We start from the raw sequence: 20,015 nt of genomic DNA, 5'->3' as shown, positions 1-20,015 counted from the left end.
AAAAATAATTTGAAAAAATTTTGAAATTTTTTGAATACTTTCTTTTGTTTTTCTTGTCTTGCTCGCCTCCTTTAATATAATATTATGGTCGGAACAATTTGTGCCACGCGCACAGCAACCGGCATACTTGATTTGTTTGCATTTTCAATATTCGGTGTTTCCCAAATTATGATCCAGTACAGTTTGCTAGGAAATCTATCTCAAATGCTGATTTTAATTATCCAACGATAAAATTTGACATTGGATTACACTGACATGATTAAACCCTTGCTTTTACACTCTGCAAATTCTAGATTATAAGTCTAGTTTTAGCTTTGAGTTTTTCATACGCAAAAATTGGTTTAGTTTAGTTTATAAAACAAAATTTAATAAACGAATTTACAGATTAAGCTTTAAAAAATTGCGGAATATAATTTAATTCCGCAGAAAAAGCCACCAATTGTGTAATCCGGAACAAATAGTTATGATCGCTCGTTGCGGAATCCGGAAAAACAAATGTGCCGTCAAAATTTATTTTACAGATAATTGTACGCAGAGATCAAGGAATGTTTGTAAGTTGAATCATCTTAAATTTTAATTCATAATAAATTATTTGTCTCTGGATTCCACTGACATGAAATACCAACAGAGCACCTATGCAGTGCATAATTTGGGCTCGTAATGGAGGATGAAACAAAAAAATTTGTTTCAAATAGCCTGAAACAGTTAATCAAAAAAGCAATATTTTCCGAGCGCGGAACAATTCACTGCTTGAAAACAAAGCGTTGTTGATGAGGGATACTTAAAAAAGCGTATTAGCCGAAATGGCTTATTTGAAATATTTATGAGAACAAAACAAAGAAAGGATCAGTACGAGACCAATTGTGCACTGGATAGGCGCACAGTTTGAGGTCTCTTTGTCCCTGAATTCGAGAGACAAAAATTTTATCTTTGTTTTAAAGTTTCATTGGTTTCCACTTGCAAAATTTCCGTAAATACAGAGTACAAATACCTGTAATGTAAATTTTTTGGCACATTAGTGTTATAGCGGGTTCTGCAACAAACGAATATTGCTAGTTGTTCCGGATTCAGCAAAATGCAATCAGATTCAGCAAACGTAAGCGGGTTCCTTAAATGTGAATGGATCGTAGTTTTTTTGGTATAATGGTCTGAGTCAATCTTTGCGTGAACAATTTAGAGCTATAGCTAAAAAAATTTTTATTGCAAATGTGGAATTTAAAAGCAAGGATTTAACTATTTTCAAGAAATTTCAATAACAAACCTTAAATCAATGTTCAATCAAAATCTTGAGTCTATCTTTCTGGTGTTTGGAAAAACCCTTTTTATGAAATGTTTTGCCAATTAATCCATAAAATCCCAGATTCAGAAAAACATCAAACATGTTCAAATGATAAACTTATAAAATTGCTCATTCAACCTTGTTTGTTAAACCATTAAACTGTAATTACAAAAAGTTTTACCTGATTTTTGAAAACAATTCACTTAAATTTATGATTTTTTTTGTTTTTGATCTTTTTCTGTAACTATTTTTCGTTTCGGGATTAAACTTTTTTTCAATTCTGACAATTTTTGTCCATAAGTTTATATGGAAATGTTCGAGTGTTAATTTCCGACTTCTGAATTCTTCGCGCTTGCTGACTGTTTCGTTTCATTCCCTTAAGGCAAAGCCTCTACTGTGAGTATTTGGGAGTGCTGCCTGTTTGGTCTTAACTTTCCGACTTCAACTCATCAATTTTACTATCCTTTGTGCCTTTATTGTTGCAAAATCTGTTCTAATGGGGAGTCCTGTTTGTGAAGTTCATCAATTCCCGTGGCTAAATCCCGCCTTGCTTAGGCGATATATGTGTAATTACATCAACTAAAAGTAGGCTCATACAACACTTCCAATTTCAGTTCATGAGCAAAAAAATCCTCGAGAGATCACAAGCTTCTTTTAAGTTTTCTGGAGTACACAAAACTTTTTGTTCCCGAAGTTTTAGCGCAGTTTTGTAGTTAGTAGATGAAAGGAATTGCTTCGATATCTTATTGTCAAAGCAGGTGGTTAGTCGTTCGACCAGTTTCCGTTTTTGTTTTTCAATTCCGAAAGCCCACTTTTTATATTCTTCACTACTCTGGTCAAAAACTTCGGATGCCTTTTTATCCGAACATTTCTTCTGATATCGATTTTCAATCTAATTTCCTCTTTTTTCTCAATGCTTTGTCAAAAGTTCTCGCGTAGTGAGGTACGTATAAAAACCAGATGGGTAGTGCCATCAAAGTGGTTTCTTTTGTACTGCAAAGTGGCGCAGCTGGCAAACTTCAGAATATTGTCGGTATCAGTGGGTTTCTATACCACCCGGATTTGAATTGAGGCTTACATTTAAATTCAGAAAGACCAGCTTACTGTTCGCTTCCAATTTTTCTGGGCAAAATGTAAGTTGATTGCAATTAATATCACAATCGAGGAAAATTCCAGGATCACCCACCTATCTAACTATATCATGGGGCAGCCGTGGTCGAGTGGGTTAGGCACATGTCTCTCAACACGAGAGTCATGCGTTCGAATCCCGCTTCGGTCACGGCTGGAGGGGTCCCAGTGTCATCCGCCTCCTCAAGGTGGGACCGGCTGCGGCGAAATGGATGACATCTCCCCCTCCCCCACGGTTGGTCTGCACTGAGCAGGCCGGGGCTAATAAAAAAAAAAACTATATCATACACATATCTAAGAAACATTTATCTTTCGGATATCTTGCCATGATTTAAGGGATATCCTTTCTAGCAGACTTCATACTCTACCCCCTACAATTTATTATTAACAATTTTCTGATAACCAAGGCAGAATCGAGTTTGATCATTTTTTAACGGCCTCAACTTTGTTACTTATTCATTTGAAGCAAATTCATTTTTTGTGAGCAACAAATTGGCGAAAGTGACTGCAAGGCAAGCACCCATTGCTAGACATTCTTTTTGTACATAACACACACCGTTGCATTTAAACTAAACACCACTCGCATCAAAGTTTAGCAATTTTAGCATAGGTTTGCCAGAAAATAAGCCATACAATCTCCACATTGCTATGTTAATATCTTGATTGAGCGGAACATTTTTGTAGAAAGTTTTTATATCCAGTGAAACCATGGCCCCATCAGAGTCCAGTTTTGTTTCCTCGAAGACCTCCTTAGCCATTTTTCGTTTCTTTGTTTGCCCCCCAAGTTTTCTGTCAATTTTTTGTTCAGATGATCATACGAGCTTAAAGGCAAAGAAAGTACAGGACAAAGATTTGATCACTTTTGCTAATCAAAACAGTTTATCCGGCTGCCCTCCCGTGTTTTTTTTGTAGCATAGAGCGCCTTGATGTTTCGTCTTTATATTTCATGGCAAGGAACTCTTTGCTTATGTTCAGACAAAAAACTTTCAATATCCGAAATAATCTTGAGTTGGAAGCATTTTACGGTAACTCGCCAACAAAATGCGGATTCCGCATACAATTTTGCGGATTATGCTTACAATGCGCGGGTTCCACTTACAGTTCCACTTACAATTTGCTTATAATGCTCGGATTCCGCTTACAATTGGCGGATTCCGCTAACATTAGCGGGTTCCGCAAGATCTCGATTTTACTATACGCATGTTTTTTGTTTGCTTGTGGATTCCGTAAACTGTTCAAGATTCCGCAAACACTTTTGCAGGTTCCTCAATTTTGCTTGATACAGTAACTTGTTTGCTATTTGTTTGTGGAATTCAAAACTGCAAAAAAGATCAAAGGAAAGTAGCAAAGTTGCGGATTTCGCGACAAATTTGATTTTGGCCCGCTGTGGAATCTATTTGGCACCGTAATGATAGATACAAATCGATTTCAGGACTCTGAAATGAACCGACTCGGGAAAAAGTTGAGTTGAAGCAGCTATCAGTTTTAGAGTGAGTTATACCAGTACCCGAGTGAGTCACAAATACCCGAATTTAGAGAGCTGCCGACAAAAACCCGACTAGTCGAAATTTTTTAATCGACCAAACTGATTTTCAGAGCTCCACTAAAACCTAAAACACCTGTTTTTTCATGAATATCTGCGCCGCAGGCAAGTTAATCAGAAAAAAAACTGTCCGAATGATGCAGTTTATAAAATGTTAAATAAAAAAAAAATTGAAAAGAGCGGGCACTTTTTCAAAAATATCCTAATTTGGCACCGATGATACTTTAGTAGGTTTCTTAGGATCGAATTTCTTGACTTATTGAGGGGTGTCAAAATTCTGAAGCTACTATATTTTACTAGTTTTATTGAATGTAATGTGAACATAGTCATAATGAAACTATTAACTTAGAGTTTTCCTTGGTTTTTGAATTTTCATGTCCATTGAAACTGGTTATCTCCGCCAAGGCTTTGAGGACTATATGGAACTTTATCATATGGTTCGTTCAAATTGTTCATTATCAAACGGAAGTTTTTAATAGATACGGATCTGCAGCGAGAGAAAGGACTGTTGCATCTGCTGGCTTTGAAACCGATGGATTTTGACTCAGCTGGTGACATAAGATTTCCGCATAAATTTGGAGACAAGCAGATACGGGGTGGAATTGACTATTACCAGCCTAACTCTAATTGGGTAAGAGTTGGTCTACGTGTGCTGGGCAGATATGACGATGGCAATGATGATTGGCTCCGAATGGATGGAAACCCAAATGAATGGGCGGTGGGTTATCATGGGAGTTCTGAAGAAGGAACCAAAGCTATATCCCAAACCAGGCAGTTCCTGGTAAACGGAGATAGACAGAAGTTTAACAGTTCTCTCGACATGAATGAATTGAGTGACAAAAAAGGAGAGCCATGTGGCAATGGTGCATATTTCGCCGATCAAATTGAAATCAGCGAATACGGTTTCGCAACATTCACTCCTGAGGATCATGCATGTGTGATTCAGGTTCGTGTTCCACTAATATATCTACTTGAAGTAAACATATGCATGCAACATATATCGTGAACTGACTATAATGGGAAGAGACTATAAGTATTTAACATATTTAAGGTTAAAGAAAAAATGTTAAAACTACTCTAATCTATTGCATCTAACTTCATTGCAAACGTAGCTCTACCAAATTCTACGACAAAGCTATTGCGGTCTGATATTCAACTAGTTGGCGTAAATCTAACAAAATGTAAAATCATCACTAGGTCTATTTTGCCAGAAAAAAACGCGCCATTTTGGAATCCGCTGAAGATGAAATGCAGTTTGGTGAATTTCACAAACGACAGTTTTCTGCCGTGAAATCTGTGCCAATGGGAAGTCATATGTGCTGATGATTAATGGTTTCGGTAAATCAAAATTGAGAACTCCAGAAAATCAAGCTACCATTGATTCTTTAATTCAGTATTATGCGGTCGCTCGACTTTTATTTTTTTCTCTTGATTGAGACAAACGTGAACAAACCTATTAAAAAAACCCATTCGGTAAACTCAGAGATTTTTATGAGTATCATTCAGGTAATGTCCTTACCAACAATTGATACCCGTTCAATTGTTGGTAAGGACATTACCTGAATGATACTCATAAAAACTCTACAAAAACGTTTAGGAATAATAGGCTACCTGCTTGATATCATAGGATGCCAATAGGGCATCAGTTACGCCTGCCCTAAGAGTGATTACTTTTTGAGCAGTCGTAAGCCAATTAGTAAGGTTTAACGCAGAGTCAAGTTCACTACTCCACCTGCAAAGTGGTTACCAGAACAAGGACAAACTGGATACGAGACACCATTAAAGTTTGGATACAACCAGACCCGCGAACCGCAAACGAGCAACCCCCACAACTGGAGCCCTCTAAAACACATGGACTTTGAAATCAAAACAGAACTTTAAAGACGGACAATTCTGCAGAAACTACAATATAGCATTATTAATAGATACACACAACAATCGACAACACGCGGCAGACGAAGGAAAAGATATTGTTAATATAACAAATGAGATGTCAGCTAAAAGACTCAACGCATGATATTACCAACATTTTAGCATGAATGGGATTGCAGAGAACGGAGGCTTAAGTCACTTAGGCGGCAACAAGACTTCATCAACTTTCAATGCAAACCTCGGCCAAATCGAAACTTTACTTTTCTACAATTCACTGCCAAAAATCAACTCGGATTTTTTTTGAAAAAAATTCAATGAAAAGCGAAGATTCACGTAGTCGATTCAGTTTTCTCATTGTAAAAATAACAATCATAAACGCTCAAAAACTGAACTTTCTCCAAAGACCAGTCACATGAAAAGCTCTTACTACAATTAAAGGCTTTGCTTGTAACGTCATTTTGTTTGAGGATTGCAGTTGAAGAGTTGCGACAACATTTCGTACAGTCGGCAGCTATTGCTTACAGCTTCATCAATCGAATCATCCGGTATCCAAAATTTATTTCAAGCAAACTCGAAACACTCATAGAACCGCATACTTTCGGAGCTCAATCGACGATTAAACTGAAATATGTTAGTTAGAAGTTGTTCTACAATAAGCAAGTAAGGAACCAAATCCTTGATCAAAGGGACTTTGAACACCCGTTTCTCAAGGAGTTTGAGTAGTGGACATAAACGCAAGCCGAAGCTCTCGAAAGTTCCTCCAATATGGCAGAGAGACGAGGATAATATTAGACTGGCTTCAGATATGGATCGATGAACGCTTCCATCTGCAAAACTACTAGCACCCACGGCAGATCTTCTTGCTTTTTCAACGACAGAAGTCACGCTCAACATTGGACGGCACGACAACAACTAAATATTCAAATCAACTGTTTCATTTCTGACCACTGATCCTGTGAGTGTCTTTCAATTTTCAGATGCCGTTATCCGGGTTGCAACTTGCGACATCAGTCACGTCCTCATGGAGCATGTTTTACAACCCGACGGGAAACAGCAATCATGGCAACATTCATCCACTTAGATGCTCATCAATAGCCTTGAGACTCAACATATTGTTCCAGAAACTGCCGAGAAAAAAAACAGAAGCCATGGACTATCTACTTTATATTCAAAAACATTCTTCAATAAACGAGACACAATAAACGAGACATTTAAGCTTGAGAAGATGCAGTGACAAAAAATGGTAGGGATGAATAATTTTGTTACTTAACAGCTGCAGAGATTTCAAGCGTAGACGGAGAAAAAAATTGACTTGATAAAGGCTGTTGACTTGAAAAAAAAGCAAAGAAGGAACCATAAGCAAGTAAGGAACCAAATCCTTGATCAAAGGGACTTTGAACACCCGTCTCTCAAGGATTTTGAGTAGTAGACATAAAAGCAAGCCAGAGGACTCGAAAGTTCCTCCAATATGGCAGAGAGACGAGGATAATATTAGACTGGCTTCAGATATGGATCGATGAACGCTTCCATCTGCAATACTACTAGCACCAACGACAGATCCTGTTGCTTCTTCAACGACATAAGTCACGCTAAACAATGGACGGCACGACAACAACTAAATATTCACATCACCTGTTTCATTTCTGACCACTGATCCTGTGAGTGTTTTTCAATTTTCAGATGACGTTATCCGGGTTGCAACTTGCGACATCAATCACGTCCTCATGGAGCATACTTTACAACCCGACGGGAATCAGCAATCATGGCAACATTCATCCACACAGATGCTCATAAATAGCCTTGAGACTCAACATATTGTTCCAGAAACTGCGGAGAAAAAAAAACAGAAGCCATGGACTATCTATTTTATATTCAAAAACATTCTTCAATGAACGAGACACAATAAACGAGACATTTAAGCTTGAGAAGATGCAGTGACAAAAAATGGTAAGGATGAATAATTTTGTTACTTAACAGCTGCAGAGATTTCAAGCGTAGACGGAGAAAAAAATTGACATGAAAAAGGCTGTTGACTTGAAAAAATAAGCAAAGAAGGAACCATAAGCAAGTAAGGAACCAAATCCTTGATCAAAGGACTTTGAACACCCGTTTCTCAAGGATTTTGAGTACTAGACATAAAAGCAAGTCGAAGCACTCGAAAGTTCCTCGAATATGGCAGAGAGACGAGGATAATATTAGACTGGCTTCAGATATGGATCGATGAACGCTTCCATCTGCAAAACTACTAGCACCCACGACAGATCTTCTTGCTTTTTCAACGACAGAAGTCACGCTCAACATTGGACGGCACGACAACAACTAAATATTCAAATCAACTGTTTCATTTCTGACCACTGATCCTGTGAGTGTCTTTCAATTTTCAGATGCCGTTATCTGGGTTGCAACTTGCGACATCATTCACGTCCTCATGGAGCATACTTTACAACCCGACGGGAATCAGCAATCATGGCATCATTCATCCACACAGATGCTCATAAATAGCCTTGAGACTCAACATATTGTTCCAGAAACTGCGGAGAAAAAAAAACAGAAGCCATGGACTATCTACTTTATATTCAAAAACATTCTTCAGTGAACGAGACACAATAAACGAGACATTTAAGCTTGAGAAGATGCAGTGACAAAAAATGGTGAGGATGAAAAATTTTGTTACTTAACAGCTGCAGAGATTTCAAGCGTAGACGGAGAAAAAAATTGACATGAAAAAGGCTGTTGACTTGAAAAAATAAGCAAAGAAGGAACCATAAGCAAGTAAGGAACCATATCCTTGATCAAAGGACTTTGAACACCCGTTTCTCAAGGATTTTGAGTACTAGACATAAAAGCAAGTCGAAGCACTCGAAAGTTCCTCCAATATGGCAGAGAGACGAGGATAATATTAGACTGGCTTCAGATATGGATCGATGAAGGCTTCCATCTGCAATACTACTAGCACCAACGACAGATCTTCTTGCTTCTTCAACGACATAAGTCACGCTCAACAATGGACGGCACGACAACAACTAAAAATTCACATCACCTGTTTCATTTCTGACCACTGATCCTGTGAGTGTCTTTCAATTTTCAGATGCCGTTATCCGGGTTGCAACTTGCGACATCATTCACGTCCTCACGGAGCATACTTTACAACCCGACGGGAGACAGCAATCATGGCAACATTCATCCACACAGATGCTCATAAATAGCCTTGAGACTCAACATATTGTTCCAGAAACTGCGGAGAAAAAAACAGAAGCCATGGACTATCTACTTTATATTCAAAAACATTCTTCAATAAACGAGACACAATAAACGAGACATTTAAGCGTGAGAAGATGCAGTGACAAAAAAAATGGTTAGGATGAATAATTTTGTTACTTAACAGCTGCAGAGATTTCAAGCGTAGAAGGAGAAAAAAATTGACTTGAAAAAGGCTGTTGCCTTGAAAAAATAAGCAAGTAAGGAACCATAAGCAAGTAAGGAACAAAATCCTTGATCAAAGGGATTTTGATCACCCGTTTCTCAAGGATTTTGAGTAGTGGACATAAACGCAAGCCGAAGCACTCGAAAGTTCCTCCAATATGGCAGAGAGACGAGGATAATTTTAGACTGGCTTCAGATATGGATCGATAAACGCTTCCATCGGCATTACTACTAGCACCAACGACTGATCTTCTTGCTTCTTCAACGAAAGAAGTCACGCTCAACAATGGACGTCACGACAACAACTAAATATTCACACCTGTTTCATTTCTGACCACGGATCCTGTGAGTGTCTTTCAATTTTCAGATGCCGTTATCCGGGTTGCAACTTGCGACATCATTCACGTCCTCATGGAGCATGTTTTACAACCCGACGGGAAACAGCAATCATTGCAACATTCATCCACTTAGATGCTTATCAATAGCCTTGAGACTCAAAATATTGTTCCAGAAACTGCGGGAAAAAAACAGAAGCCATGGACTATCTACTTTATATTCAAAAACATTCTTCAATAAACGAGACACAATAAACAAGACATTTAAGCTTGAGAAGATGCAGTGACAAAAAATGGTAAGGATGAATAATTTTGTTACTTAACAGCTGCAGAGATTTCAAGCGTAGACGGAGAAAAAAAATGACTTGAAAAAGGCTGTTGACTTGAAAAAAACAATATTGTCGTACGAGCATTTCAACAGCTTCAAGTCAAAATACTAAAGCAGTAAAAGCATCTAGAAGAAGTTGTCATTTGAAAAAGGGACACAAAAAAATAAAACCACTCACAATTTTGTAAAATTACGAGCTAGAAAACCAAGCTTCTCTCTGGACCCCAAGCAAATACTACTGAGTGACTTGATCAGTGGAAGTCAAACGAGCAAACAAAGTCTTACGGTGAACTCTCTGTCGACTACCAGACGGCAGATACGAGACGGGACATCTGTGGGCTAAAGACTCGAAATGAATAAACAATGAACGATTGGCTCGGAAACATCAAGAAAAATTTAGTTATGACTTCAAAAGAGCCGAAAAACTCAGCTAGTATGACAAAGGCATACAAAAAGAATACAACATTTTTATCTATGAAAAGCGCCGAAGAATGAACAAATCCTCAACAAGTATTATACACCACGTTAAGGACTTGTTAAATCAAACAAACCTGATAAAATCAGACGCATTAGCTAGGCTGATGTACAATTCAGAGGCATTTGCTTAAGCGACAAGCTGCCTGAGGATCCAGCTGCCTGAGGCAGTAAACCTGGCAGCGCAGCAGAAAAGTACTGACTAAAGGATGCTTTAGTTTGACAAAGTCGTGCAGCAACAGCCGCTTTTTTTTTTATAAATTACACGCTGAAGACATAATCCCATTAGCACACCGGAGAAGGAGCGATCCCTCCCTCTCCTCTAATCTGGTTGCTTAATTTTTCGAAAGAGTCTCCCTTATGGCATGTTTTTAAAACATCCATTTTTGGCTGATCAACCTCAAAATTTTTCTTTTTCAAAAACTAGGCTGCGGTGCAAAAAAAATTGTCGAAATGAGGTTTCTATAGTTTTGTGAGAAAAATCTCGGAAATAAAAAGTTTCCACAAAACTTTTTGAAACCACTTCCCTTCTAACATTCGTATTCAATGTATCATAGGAGGCTAAGAGGCGATCACTTACGCCTGCACTAATAGTGAAAACGTTTTGTGCAGTCCTAATTAATCTAGTAAAGTTTAATGCAGGACTGAGCTATCTAATTGACCGCTTGCACGGTGGTGAACCGGGCCAGCAGAAACTGAATACGTGACAACGCTTAAAATTGGATCGGAGCAACAACCCAGGAACTTGATACTAGCATTCCCATATCCGCAGCTCTCTAATAAAATACTGCAATACAAACAGTACAATACGACGACGTTGCTTCTAAAAAATAAAATCTAACATCATCAAGGGGTATACATAACAAAAATTAACTTGATGAGGGCCCATGACATGGGACGGTACATCACTATGCATGTGTATAACGCCATCTCAAGCAGTTCAAGAAGCAGTCTAGCGCGCAAAGTTGAAAGTTTTGAACATGAAAATTGCCGATTAAGAAAAAAAATTAGCCGGAGACTTGCACCCAGACAAACTAAAGGGCGAGAAAAAACATCATTAAGGGACATCCGAGTGCTTATTACTTCTCGAGTAAAAGACGTACGATCTACTACAGTCATTTGAAGTGAAAGTTCATGTTGATTTAACGAGATGCTCGCAATACACAAAAAATTATTTAGGAAACTGAAGGCGGAGCTGAATTCTAGGCTGAATGAGGAAAACAGAAAGGGGAGAATCAAAAAGTTTCTTTGTCAACGATGCAAGGTTCACCTGCTCCTGTAAAACGACTTGGAAAATACCTCAACCCAAACACAAAGGCATCAGATTACACAGTACAGCACGCTGCAGAAGAAGATAATGTTAATATAACAAATGAGATGTCAGCTCAAAGACTCAACGCATGACATGATCATCGAAAAATTACAACCAAAGATTTACATCAACAGAAAAAGAAGCAGCTACTAGACTCAATGGAAGACATGACCAACGATTTATCTCGATTGAAACTACAGATAACAGTTGGAATTGCGAAACTCAACAATTTGCACGGAAACCTGTTTTCATCATTTTTCAGTGCAAACGTCTGCAACATCGAAAATTTTTTTTCTATCATTCCCTGCCAAGCGTCAACATGAAAAGAATCAAGGTATACTCAACGGAATGGGCAGATTGCTTTAATCGATCTAATTTTTTCATTGTTTTAATGTAGAAGCACAAACTTGAACGCTCAAAGCTTGCACACCCACAAATGCCAGTCACGTGAAAAGCTAAAGCTTAAATTGGAAGCTGTCTTGGAACGGCAGTTTGATTTAGGATGAAATTGGATAGTTACGATGAAATTTCGGTCTTTCGACAGCTGTATTTATTCTCTTAATCAACAAATTCATGTGATTTCCAAGGCAAAATCAAAACACTAATAGATTGCGCTTCTTAGAGAACCAGAAAACTACAGCAAATACGACGAACAAACACAAAGTCATCCAAAAAAAGCTATTTACGAAAACTAACAATGAAAGAAAAAGTCGATACCGAATAATGTATACCACGTTAAGGAATTGTGAATCCAAACCAACCTGATCAAAATCAGATACATTAGCATTGCTAAAAATTTCGGAGGCATTTGCAATGATGACAGGCTATAACTGGACCAAATTACCGGGATGACAAGCTGCGGATCAATTTTCTTAAGGTTTCTGCAGTGACTATCCAAGCGGACACGGAAGGAATGTTCAAGCGAATCAGTTGATCGGACAGAAATTTCTCCATTTCTTACGAAAATAACAAAATTCAGCTAAACTATTTACGTTTATGACTCTTGACAACATTTTTCTGGAGCACGAGATAACTCCTGTTCAATAATTATATAATACAGAGGAACGCTTTCATATGGATGACCTATTCTTCTCACAGGAAACGATTGAAGAGCCGGGATGACAAATGTCCCGTTGCAATGCTGCAAAGAACTTTTGATCCAAGGATGGTTCCCAAAAAGATTGTTGAAGCAACAACCATCATCAAGGCGTATACACAACAAAAATTAACTTGATGAGGGCCCATGACATGAGACGGTACATCACTATGCATGTGTATAACGCCATCTCAAGCAGTTCAAGAAGCAGTCTAGCGCGCAAAGATGAAAGTTTTGAACATGAAAATTGCCGATTAAGAAAAAAAATTAGCCGGAGACTTGCACCCAGACAAAGTAAAGGGCGAGAAACAACATCCCTAAGGGGTATCCGAGTGCTTATTACTTCTCGAGTAAAAGACGTACGATCTACTACAGTCATTTGAAGTGAAAGTTCATGTTGATTTAACGAGATGCTCGCAATACACAAAAAATTATTTATGAAAATGAAGGCGGAGCTGAATTCTAGGCTGAATGAGGAAAACAGAAAACAACAACAGAAAGGGGAGAATCAAAAAGTTTCTTTGTCAACGATGCAAGGTTCACCTGCTCCTGTAAAACGGCTTGGAAAATACCTCAACCCTAACTCAAAGGCATCAGATTACACAGTACAGCACGCTGCAGACGAAGATAATGTTAATATAACAAATGAGATGTCAGCTCAAAGACTCAACGCATGACATGATCATCGAAAAATTACAACCAATGATTTACATCAATAGAAAAAGAAGCAGCTTCTAGACTCAATGGAAGACATGACCAACGATTTATCTCGATTGAAACTACAGATAACAGTTGGAATTGCGAAACTCTACCATTTGGACGGAAACCCGTTTTCATCACTTTTCAGTGCAAACGTCTGCAACATCGAAAAAAATTTTCTATCATTCCCTGCCAAACGTCAACATGAAAAGAATCATGGTATACTCAACGGAATGGGCAGATTGCTTTAATCGATCTAATTTTTTCATTGTTTTAATGTAGAAGCACAAACTTGAACGCTCAAAGCTTGCACACCCACAAATGCCAGTCACGTGAAAAGCTAAAGCTTAAATTGGAAGCTTTCTTGCAACGGCAGTTTGATTTAGGATGAAATCGGATAGTTTTGGAAAATTTCGGTCTTTCGACAGCTGTATTTATTCTCTTAATCAACAAACTCATGTGATTTCCAAGGCAAAATCAAAACACTAATAGATTGCGCTTCTTAGAGAACCGGAAAACTACAGCAAATACGACAAAGAAACACAAAGTGATCCAAAAAAAGCTATTTACGAAAACTAACAATGAAAGAAAAAGTCGATACCGAATAATGTATACCACGTTAAGGAATTGTGAATCCAAACCAACCTGATCAAAATCAGATACATTAGCATTGCTAAAAATTTCGGAGGCATTTGCAATGATGACAGGCTATAACTGGACCAAATTACCGGGATGACAAGCTGCGGATCAATTTTCTTAAGGTTTCTGCAGTGACTATCCAAGCGGACACGGAAGGAATGCTCATGCGAATCAGTTGATCGGACAGAAATTTCTCCATTTCTTATGAAAATAACAAAATTCAGCTAAACTATTTACGTTTATGACTCTTGACAACATTTTTCTGGAGCACGAGATAACTCCTGTTCAATAATTATATAATACAGAGGAACGCTTTCATATGGATGACCTACTCCTCTCACAGGAAACGATTGAAGTGCCGGGATGACAAATGTCCCGTGGCAATGCTGCAAAGAACTTTTGACCCAAGGATGGTTCCCAAAAAGATTGTTGAAGCAACAACCACAAATTTTGTGAAGGCTTGCTGAAAACAGACTCACAGTAGCGTACCGAGGATTGGCGATCTCCCGCCTTCCTTAATTTTTATTGCAAAATTTTCCAAAGGGTTCCCCCTGGAATATTTTTCTTAATTCACGTTATCCTTTTTCGACTGATCGAAATCAATAACTCCCAAACGGCGTGCTTTTGGCGCCAATACAACTAAGTTCATGGGGGAGCGCGAGCCAAAAAACAGAGGCCAAAAAAATCAAACTGTTCGCACCAAAAAACTCGATAAAATTCACATTTTTTTTTCAAAAACTTGCATCCTCTAGAACAATTTCTGAAACGCCACTGGATACTCGTTAAAATTTTGACAGAAACGTTTAACGACCATTTAAACCAACAATTTTAAGGCATCATTGAAACCTGGAATGCGATGAAGTTATCGTTTAGCAAAAAAATGGAAAACAAAGTCACAGAAAACTATGGACGCAGAGGAAAAATTTCTCATATTTTGCTTCTAGCGTCTACGAGTCATTTGGACTGAATTCACTAATCCTTGTAACAGCTAAAATCGTTCTACAATTTAAAATCAGTACAAAATGTATGCCAGTGGTAAAATAATTTGCCACTGGCATACATGTATGCCAGTGGTAAAATAATAGTATGCCAGTGCCAATATTATTTTTAAAATAAACTTATGATCAGCATTGTTAAGGTATGAAGCGGAATCTTTCTGGATCAAATTATCACATTAAAAAGCTTTCAGCAAGGAAAAAACTACCGAAAAATGCTCCAGTCGCGTTGAAAAACGTATAGTCTTTTCGCTTTTTTGGATGCGGACAGTGTAATATATTCTAACGGTTCAATAGAAAAAACTGATTTCACTCTCAGCTCAGCTACTCTCAACGATTTAGCCTGAAAAAAAACTTCATTGTTTGTTTCTGGAGCTATTACACCATTGTAATGTAATGTTCAAGTTGGAAGAGAACAACTAGGGCATATCATCCTGCAAAACTTTTGGGTACTTGGATGTGTTACTATAGTTTAAAAAATCTAACAAAAAGCTGAGAGTATCGGCGTCAACGTCATTTGATTAGTCAAGCAATCATGAGAGATTTACCAAAAAACAGAATATCGGACAAACTTGTCACATGAAAATGGTGTGCACATTTTTGGATTTTTCGGCGTATCACAAACAACAAGGTTTGTCAGATGTATTATTTTATATTATTTTGCCTAGTTGTTAGAGCAGTACATATTGAGCTCATAACAAACCTGAAAGATGAATCCTGTGTAATGGGCTCTTCAGTCGGCTCGGACTACATATTGGTAATCACAGTGACATTGCTCTCAACTTAGTGAGGGCAGCAAAAACTTAAATAGCATGTACGTTTTCGACTGTCATACTTCAGGAATAGGTGGAAAACAGTAAAATTTTATCGAAGTTTAGTTTCGGAGTATGAGAACGGTTAGTTGGCACTAAAAAACTGCGCTTATTCAGCATTGCTGAATCCAAGATATTACATTAGGACAGCTTCACGACAAATGTGTTTGTGAATTTGATTTTTTTAAACGCTAGACTACTGAAATTAGTAAGTACTGACACTAAGACATTGAAAGTTTACACCAAGTCATTTTCTCAAAGGCATGACCTCAGGACCAATGAGTGACATGAGCATTCAAAACAAGAAAGCGTCAACATTAAAACTGTAGACAGAAGTAAATGCAACAAGGAACAGTTTTAAAGTCGGCTTCTCAAGGACCAATGAATCAGTCTTAGGGGGAAAAACAACAGTACGGGGAGAAAAAACGATGAGAGGGGAAAACTAATGCAACGATCCATTGGCAATCTCGGTAAGGGATATCAAGGAACTCAGTATTCGGAGAGATCTCAAAAAAATCACACTTTATGGTTTAAAGTGAGAGCATTTTTTAAAGAACTACACTTTTTGAGAAGATATGGTACAGATTGGTGTACTTGATTAAAACTACAATCATTTTGGGGTACAACAGCTAAAAACAATGTTACTTATTGGGCTCAACGGATTTTTTCAGACAATATATCGGCTATCGGACAGTGCACACCATACAAAATTGAAGTTTACGGAAAAGTTAGGTAAGGTATTTTTAACAGGAATCGGATCAACGCATAATTTTTTGGCAAAGAAAAACTAAAAAATTGCGTGTTAAGTTTTAAAAAGTTGAATGGTAAAAACTGCACGGTTTAGAATGGCTTGTTAGGGTATAAAATCGAAGGTAACAAGCTGAAAAAGATAAAGATCTCATTAAATACCCAACAAAAAAGCAGATACAAATGTTTCTACAGAAGCAGATACGATGAGAGCAGCTCTTGCAATCAAATCACGACTACGAACACAATAAAAAATGGGTAGGGACACGAGAAAGAACACAATTGATTGAAACAATATGACGATATGATTAGAATTTGTCCAGTTTCATTCACCACCTAAAGCAGCTAAAACAAATGATTCCGGAGAATAGCGTGGTTTCGAGAAATACACAAATAAAATCACGAATACACGAATAATTTAGCGCGTTGGGTTGCACTGAAAAAATAGCAGAATGCTTATGTTACTTTTTCCGCTGTTGATACGTAATCAAGCAGCACGTACTTTTTTAGTTCAAATTTCTCTTGATGAACCGCTTTTGAAACGGCCAGTGGGCATCTTACGAAAATGATCCGATTAAACTGCAAATTTTTTTCCCGCATTCACAATTTTTTTTCCATTGAGCTGATGAGACAATTTTTTGAGCAGAGCTTTAGCACCACTATGCTTCTGAAGAGTCAATGTTTTTATCCGCTTATTGTGTTTTTTTATTATGATACTCAGGTTCATCAAATTCTGCACGTCATTTTTAAATTGATTGATTATTATTGAATGCTCGGACAATGGTTTGCTTGTAGTTGAGGCACTTGCTTTTAATGGTATGGGATTAGAAAAATATCGAAAAATGGTGGAAAGAGTAGAGAAAAAGAGGCATGTATGCAATGCTTAAATCATGGCAGAAATAGTCATGGTAAATTTTGTTGGATTTCAATTGTTCAGTTTTTAACATCGATTTCAATCAATAATAATAAAATAGACTTGTTAATTTGCCCCCAAACTCAGTTCAAAAATTGAAAGTCAACGTATTTCAATTCTTTAATCAAAGAGATCGAAACCAAGTCCGGTTAGATTTTTGTTTGAGCGCATGTAAAAAGGCGCAGTTCAGGTGCCAAAATCTTTGTTTAATTAGTTCAATTGAAATTTTTTAAAATAATTTCTAAAGAGAACTGTATGATATTTAAGTATTTTATGCAAAACTTCTATATTCATGAAACAAAATTTCTTTTTCAGATTAGGCAATAACTCATTTCTATGCTTGATCGTTTTTGCAAAAAAATTGCCGTCAAAAGTTTTATGATTTTTGCCTATGACGAATTTCACGCACGCATTTTTTTTACAGGAACAACAAAAACCATAACTTATTTTTTTATTAAGTCAGAAGAATTACATTACGAGGCCAAACTGAGCATTGGTTTGGCGCACAATTTTGTGTCTGTATGTTCTTGGATTCCCGAGAGAAGTATTTAAACTTATTCCAAAATGTAAGTGGATTCCAGTTACAAGATTTACGTAGATTTCGCGTACATTTACTTGTAAGGTAAATTTTGTCGGCACTTTAAATTTGTTGCGGATTCCGCAACAAGAAAATATAGCTAGTTGTTCTGGATTGCGCAACTGCAAGTGGCTTCCGCAAAATGTTAGTGGAATTCGCAAATGTAAGTCGAATCGGTAAAATTTGTAAGCGGAATCCGCAAACTGTAAAGGAATTCAGATATTTGTTTATAACTGAGCTTGCATATGCACTTGCGGAATTTAAAAGCAAAGACCTAACCATTGTCAGCGGATCTCACGATCAAATCTGAAAACATTAGTTAACTAAATTGATGGATGTAATACTTTAGTATTTGCAAGCAGTTTTTGGGATCTTAGTTTTGGAAACACAACACCGAATAAATTCACTGAGTTAATTCGGTATTTGGGTTAATTCATCATTGGGTTGAAATATCGCCAAATTAGGTCAGTATTTAGGATTCAGTAATTGAGATTCAGTGTTTGGGACTTTGTAATTGAGATTCAGTTTTTGGGAGAGTGAATTCAAATCATTTTGTTCACAGGGAGCAAATGATCTATTTAACTAATTTCAGTAAATTAGAATTAGAAAAAAATTACTAAAACTTGATTTACAGCAGAATTAAAGTTTTAAAACATGAATATATAGTCCTGAAAAAATTGCCTTATCAAACTATGTTCTGGTTTCACATTTTGAAAATATTTCAAAGTGGCTAAATTAAAATTTTTTTATTAAATGGCTTGAAATGAACTGATGAACAAGCTTGCACAAATTGAGAATGATGACAGGAATTGAGATCGAAGTTAACCTTTGTAGGAAGCGAGATTGAAGCTGGGTATGTTTGACAGGAATTGAGATGAGATCGAAGTTGCGTATGTTTGTCACAAATTGAGATCGAAGTTGGGTATGTTCGACAGGTTTTGAGATCGAAGTTGGGTCTTTGACAGGAAATGAGATCGAATATTTGGCATTTCAACTAGTCAACGTAGTAATTAAAAGATATAGTGTTAAAAGCTACTACACATACATCTATGTAAACGGAATCCGCAAGCAAAATGCGGATTCCACTTACAGTTTGAGTTTTCCACTTACAATTTGCTGATTCCACATACAGTTTGCGGTATATGTATGTAGATATTTATATATTCCATCGCTTTCTCCGGAAAGTACTTTTTGGAAGACACTCAGATTTTTAAATTGTTTGCTTCTCTGAGCAGCAGCTCAAAAAATTTCTAGCTTTTACAGAAATATCAATAAAGCCATGATATTTTTGTTTCAATGGAAAGTTTCTTTCACCATGTTATCCATCTTTACCTGAGAAAATTGTTAGAACAGTACATACAAGAAAATTTATAAAACATTGGGTTCGCTTCCAATCGAGACTTCGCGAAAAACAATTTGTCATCTGTTTTCAGATGTAGCAATTAGTATAAGTGTCACCTTGAACATTATGTTTCTAGATCTGAATTGCTTCTCAATTCGAGTTTTATTTTAATTTTTTATCCATATCTTAGACTACGCGAAAACATGAACAAGTTTTCAGAAGTTATCGTAAAAACAGTTATCTAAGCTATGGTTCTATTTATTTTAGAATCCTACTTAACTTTTTTCCGCTATGGCAAACATTGATTCAAAAACTTTTCATATTTTTGTGCTCGCTTCATCGCTTTGAACGACAACAAATAAAACCGCATCGGTTATGATGGTTTTTAAGTTTTTGAGTGATAAAATTATGGGACAATATAATCGACTTTAGGCGCCATTTTTAAAATTCAAATATTTTTGATAGATTATAAGCACGTTTTTTTATTCAAAAAAATCCATT

The 20,015-nt window shown here is 37.0% G+C and overlaps 1 protein-coding gene across 1 annotated transcript in view; it reads left to right on the top strand.

The window, feature by feature from the left end:
• The window catches only part of LOC134840247 (uncharacterized), a 30,412-nt gene that overhangs the window by 9,150 nt on the left and 1,247 nt on the right, over positions 1–20,015 (top strand). The window contains exon 4 of the mRNA XM_063855993.1: positions 4,430–4,896. Within this exon, the coding sequence (XP_063712063.1) occupies positions 4,430–4,896 (467 nt within the window). The remainder of the gene's footprint in view (positions 1–4,429; positions 4,897–20,015) is intronic.

Source organism: Symsagittifera roscoffensis, chromosome 2 (assembly GCF_963678635.1).
Source record: "Symsagittifera roscoffensis chromosome 2, txSymRosc1.1, whole genome shotgun sequence".
In the NCBI taxonomy this organism is placed as follows: domain Eukaryota; kingdom Metazoa; phylum Xenacoelomorpha; order Acoela; family Convolutidae; genus Symsagittifera; species Symsagittifera roscoffensis.
This window is presented reverse-complemented; position numbering and strand designations above follow the sequence as displayed.